General features: G+C 56.6%; 1 protein-coding gene across 1 annotated transcript in view; it reads right to left on the bottom strand.

Moving 5' to 3' along the window:
- PLLP (plasmolipin) overlaps positions 1–5,487 on the bottom strand; it is a 19,552-nt gene extending 14,065 nt beyond the window's left edge. Inside the window, exon 1 of the mRNA XM_035025136.1 lies at positions 5,353–5,487. Coding sequence (XP_034881027.1) covers positions 5,353–5,487 — 135 coding nt within the window. The remainder of the gene's footprint in view (positions 1–5,352) is intronic.
- Positions 5,488–5,980: the final 493 nt, after the last annotated feature.

The following is a 5,980-nucleotide window of genomic DNA, read 5'->3' as shown; positions in this document are numbered from 1 at the left end:
CCTTCGGCTCAGGTCATGATCCCAGGGTCCTGGGATCGAGCCCCGCATCGGTGCTCCCTGCTCGGCGGGAAGCCTGCTTCTCCCTCTCCCACTCCCCCTGCCTGTGTTCCCTCTCTCACTGTGTCTCTCTCTTTCAAAAAAATAAATAAAATCTTAAAAAAAAAAAGAGAGAGTCTAAAATGGAACCTGGGAAACCAGAGCGGTGGGCACGGGTGGGGGTGACTCTAACCGGAAGGGACAGAGATTTTGTCAGCCTGCCCTTTCCCAGCCTATTTTATTCTGAACCATAGTAAATATATTACCTATTAACGAAATTCAGAACAGGAAGGATTAGAGAGAGAAACACCCAGCGAAGTGCCTACCGTCAAGGGAAAAGCACAGCGGGGCACATGCACAGAGTGTTCCCATCTGTGGTTTTTAAGTGAGGACAGGGGTCACGTGCAGAAAAATGCTTAAGACTCAGTGTGGAATGCTGCCTTCTTGCAGGCGGCTGCCTTGGGGGACTGGTCAGGGACTGGTCAGGGAGGAGAGAGATGACACTTGCATCAATCACCCTTTGTATTGTTGGACTGTTTTGCTGTGTGCCTGTGAATTTTCTCAAGTGATAGAACCATTTTTTTAAGTGGGCCCATCAGTAGAGAAAGGGCTACACAAAAGGGGACGACAGCGACAGTCGGGCATGCCCTGAAATGGTTAACAGGGAGGGACACAGATATGTGTAACAGAAGAGATCTCAGGTGCCTTGGGTGTAAGAAAAGCCACTTGCTGAACAAAGGAGAGGGAATAAAATCATCCCCGTTTTTTACAATGCACAGGAAAAAGAACTGGCAACTCCCAACAGGGGGTCCCCTTGGGGAGAGGGACAAGCCATCCAAGAATAACTTTGGCCTTATCTGTAAAAGGTTTTCATTTTTTTTTTTTTAAGATTTTATTTATTTATTTGAGAGAGAGAATGAGATAGAACATGAGACGGGGGAGGGTCAGAGGGAGAAGCAGACTCCCTGCTGAGCAGGGAGCCCGATGTGGGACTCGATCCCAGGACTCCAGGATCATGACCTGAGCCGAAGGCAGTCGCTTAACCAACTGAGCCACCCAGGCGCCCGAGGTTTTCATTTTTTAAGGAGAATGTATTCACATATTTATTCCAAACACTCAACTCCCTCCTGGCCACAACCAGTGGGGCGTGTGGGTGGAGCTAACAAGACAAAGCACTGGTTTCCTCTGGGCACAGGAGGTGGCCGGGGAGCTTGCAGGGCCTAAGGAATGCCCTGGGAGGCCCCAGTACCGCACTTCCAATGGGGCTGAGCTCTGCTCATACCTTGGGGACCCCAACAACCTCTCCAGGGGAGTCTCTTCCTGGAGGACAGAGGTGACTTGTAGACCTTGCCCTAACCACCACCAGGAGAGGAATGACATGCTTGCTGAGGCTGGGGAAAGAGTCAGGATCACCGCAAGGAAAAGCTTTCTAATACTCCCAAATGTACAAGGATGGTGCAGGCAGCCTTGAGAGAGAGTGAGCTCCCCGACCCTGGAAACATGCAAGCTCGAGGGACCTCTGGGAGCAAGCAGAGCAAGCAAGAGAACCCTAGGATTCTATGGCTCTGTGAATCCCAACTGTCCTTCATTCCAACACACGCTGCACTAAGCCCTTTACAGCACCATCTTCCATATTCCTCACTATCCCACCATCACTATTTTACCAACAAGGAAACAGAAGCTCTAGGATATTAGGGAAGGTACAATATCACACAGCCAGGAAGAGGCAGCCAGGACTTAAACCCAAGGCTCTCTGCTTTCAGGCCAGTGCTCCCACCAATACTTCCTGCATCACCCACAAATCACTGTGATCTAGCGGTGGGTGAAGCTTCTGTTATCTGTTTATTCACCTGCAAAATGGGAATTGTGTGACCACCCCCAATCCCAGGAGGTCCGGCAAAAAGGAAGGATAGAGGCTGCCAAACAATGATGGCCCGAGTGCCACAGACCATTTATATGGGCTCCTACACCTGTGGCCTCGGGGCTGCCTTCTGACTGCAGGGCTTTTAGGCAAGCTATTCTGAGGTTCATCTGTTCGGAACCTCCTTCTTACTACTCCCTTCCTTGTAACTAAACCCTTCGGAGCCCACTTCTGTCAGGAAGCCTTCCCTAGTGGCCCTGGCTCCTGATGAGTCTCCCTTCCCTTTCCCCTCCAAAGCACCCGTAAGAACCTGGACTCCCTACCAACAAAACAAAACAGGAAGCATAGCTAGAGCCAGGCTTTGGATCTGAGTGCAAATTCTGACTGCCACTCTACCCCATGTGACCTTATACAAGCATCAAAACCTCCAGATTTTTATGACCAAAAGAGTTGTCTCCAGATCAAACTTGCCTGCTTGCTTTTTAGATACTATCTGCATAAATTCATCGTTTCCCTTTTTGCCTATGATGCTAGGAAACTCAACAAAGAATCGAAGGGCTTAACCTTGCTATAGATTCCGGGTACAATGATCTCTTTCTGGCTCTCCTTAAGTCAATCCTTCCCCCCTCCTATGCACACACCACCATCTTTTAGAAATATATGACTTTAACTCCTGTTGTACGTAGCTAAATATCACATTCCATCTAATGTTCTTTCTGGAACCAGATGGGGTGTGTGTGGGGGGAGATGATAAATCAGTGAACACCGAAGTTGGTTCTTCAGGACACATTTAATACCAGACAAAGAACACATCTCTTTCCCAAGAAGCTGGGGCCTTCTGCCCACCCCACCTCCCTCCTCCCACCACATCTAGAACTCTTCACCAAATCCTTTGGGAAATAAAGAATTAGCTTTCAGCTTCCCATTTACTGCCTCTTCCATGCACCCTTCCCTGAACCCTTTGCAGAAAGCTCATCCTCTGGGTACCTCCCTCAGACCAAGAGCCCTTGGAGAGTAGGTGCTGGGCCTTTAGGGGGTTGGGAGGGATGACCACTCTATCACTCCCTCAAAAGCACCACACGCTATGCCCTGTGGGAGCACAGCTGAGTGTGGTAATTAAGAGCATGGGCCAGAAAAGTCAGACCACCCAGGGCTTAGATCCCAGATCTTGGGCAAAGAACTGACCTCTGAGTCTCGGTTTCCTCACCTATAAAATCGGGAGAACAGAGAAAACCCTTGCCAAAGAACCCGGAGCCTAGTTCGCACCTGACTGGTAAGAGTTTTTATGGCTTCCTAGCAGACGGTGGTGCCTGTTGGGGTAAAGCCCCCTATGGACCCAGGAAGCTGTGTACTGGAACTGTCTGTGGCCAGAGAAACAGCTCAGGAAGCAGCTTCTCCCACAGGTAGGATGGTTAAGGCACCAAAAGGGGCAGGTCTTCAGAACTTTGATGGGAGACCCTCATCCCCCCACCTCCAGCCCCTAAAGCACTGCAGGGGAGTGGCAAAGGAAGGCCACCCCACTCACACCCAGTACCTCACTCAGTGTCTGGAAACCTAAGTGCCAAGCAAAGCCTTCTGGCAAGTCCTACACCCTGGGCAGAGCCCGGGGTTGATATCTGTGCAATGGGACCCAGATATTCAGGATTGGGCTGCTGGGCCCACAGGGACCCCCAAATCAGAAGCAGCAGCCTCCTCCAGAGGGATCTACGCAGGTCCCAGCAGGCACAGCAGGGCCCCCTTACTCTCAACTCCAGTTCTCATTGTTCAAATGCAAAAGCCAGTGCTCAGGTCCCATTAACCAAGAGCTAAGCCTAAGGCTCCACCCCACCGCCCCCCGCAGAGCCCAGCCAAGGTCTCTCCACTGTTGCAAAACCCCCAGGCTGCCAACAGAACAAGATCCCCATCTCTCCCCAGGGCACTTAGCGCCCTCAGCTTCAACCACCTGATCCCCCCAACTTCCTTTCCACTCGCCCATCCCCAAGCCCTGGCTCACACAGTACCCCCCCCCAAAACCCTGAACACCCTTTCCCTTCCTCTGCCAGAGTTCAGTGAAGTCAAAAGCTCCCTCTCCTCCACGAACCTCCCTGGACTTCAAGCTCAACCCCCTCTCCTCTGCCCTTTCAGCCCAGGGCCTGAGGATCCCTTCCCACTCCCGTGCCTTCCCCACCGTCCTGGAGCCCAGCACAGCAGCACCGCTCCGGACAGGGGCAAACCTACCTGCAGATTTAAATCAGGCCCCCACCGAACCCCTTACCCACCCCGGGAATCTCCAAAACAACTCTGGGAGATTATTACAAATGTAGATTCTGGGCTGCACTTCCTGAGATTCAAGTAACAATTCCACATTTTTTCCGGGGGTGGGGATCAAGAATCTACATTTTAAACAAACTCCTCCAAGAGAGTCTGAGGCTAGGGTGGGGGTGGGGGGACCCCCAGAGAGAGATTTGTGAAATCCTGAAACCAGAGCTACGACTAACCCAGGGGGAGGCAGGCGCTCACGGGCGGTGGGGGGGTCTCAGACCACCCACCCTTCCAGCCTGGCAGTCAAGCCAGGATCAGGGAGGAGGGGGGCGGGCGGAGATGCCCTAAAAGAAAATGGATCCTGGCCCACCTCCAGTTCCATCTTAGTCCTCTGGGCCCTCAGTTCCTGGGGGAAGCCTCCCACAGGGGCAGCCACCCAGCTTCCTGACCCACCAGAGAGTACTGTGGGAAGAAAGCGAACACCGCCAGGCCTGAAACTGGTGTGTGGGGAGAGGGGTGTTCCGATCGGTTCGACTCTGCTGGGGTCTTCTGCACCAGGGTCTGGGAGGCACCGGAGCCTTGTCTCTGGCTTCCCACAAACCCCTCCCGCCTGCGCTGGGCGCGGTACCTCAGCCCCGCGGGGCCGGCCAAACCGGCTGGAACCCGGTGGGGCACCCAGTGGAAGGCAGAAAAGCCCGGTCCCTGCGCGGGAGCCCAGAGGGCCGCGCCTAAATGTATGCGCCGGAACGGAGGCGCCCTCTCGCTTAGAAAAGGGGCTTTCTGGGGCTCGGCCACGCGGAGCCGCTCCGAGTGGACTTTGCTTCACTCAGGCTGGGTGTCCTGGAAGGCTGGGGATATTGTCCTGGCAGAGAGAGACAGAGGCTGAGACAGAGAGGCTCAGAGAGCGAATTGTGCGCCGTGACTGTGCGTCTGTGAGCGCTCCTTGGGCTGGTCTCCAGTGACCACCTCGGGGGATGATGGGGCGTGCGAGAGTGGGCACCCTGAACACGGGTGCTCGCAGGGACGGCAACGGGGACGTCTCGAGGTGAGAGCGCTCCAGGGTGGTCTCGGGGGCGTACGTCCTGGAGGCGCCCCGGGGGCAGGCGCGGCGCGGCGGAGCCTCAGGTGAGGGTGTACTGGGAGCAAACGGGGCAGCCCCGAGCCCTCCCGGCCCGGCCGTCCCCCACCCCGACCCCGCGGCCCCGCGCGCTCACCAGCTGCAGCAGCATGAGCGCACCGAGGCTGGAGCGCACGAAGCCCAGGTCCGGGCGCAGCGCGGACACCGAGGCGCCGGCGCCCTGCGCGGGGCTGCTGGTCCGCGTGCTCACTTTCGACGGGAACTCGGCCATGGCGGTTCCGCTCGCCTCCCGACGTCGCTCCGGCCGCCGCCGCCGCCGCCCCTCCCGCGGTGGGTGCCGGCTGCCGAGCCGCTCCTCCCCGGGGGCTCCGGCTCCCGCGGCGGCTCCCGGCGCAACGCGCGGCGTCGGGGCGGAGAGCCGCCTGCCGCCAGGTGCGGCCGAGCCGCGGCCCCGCCCCTCCGCGGGCCCCGCCCCTTTAACTCTCCGCTCTCGGCCGGCCGGGTCCCCCCCTCCAGCCGTTCGTGGCCGCGTCCACTTTCCAGACGGGGAAACTGAGGCCAAGGTCAGTGAGATGGCTCCGTCACAACTAGCCTGGAGAGCCGCGCTTTTCTCTCGTAGGCAAAGCCACCTCCTGGGACTCTCCTCAGCGTCGCCGCGGCGTTCACCGCTGCTCCGCGCCCTGCCAGCCGGTCACTTCCAAGCCCGAGGTGAACGCGGCTGCAGTACTCCGAGGCTTCCCCCGGAGGCCTCTGGGGCGCCTCTC

Source organism: Mirounga leonina, unplaced genomic scaffold, assembly GCF_011800145.1.
Source record: "Mirounga leonina isolate KUSES-001 unplaced genomic scaffold, KU_Mleo_1.0 Mir_180, whole genome shotgun sequence".
Lineage (NCBI taxonomy): Eukaryota > Metazoa > Chordata > Mammalia > Carnivora > Phocidae > Mirounga > Mirounga leonina.
This window is presented reverse-complemented; position numbering and strand designations above follow the sequence as displayed.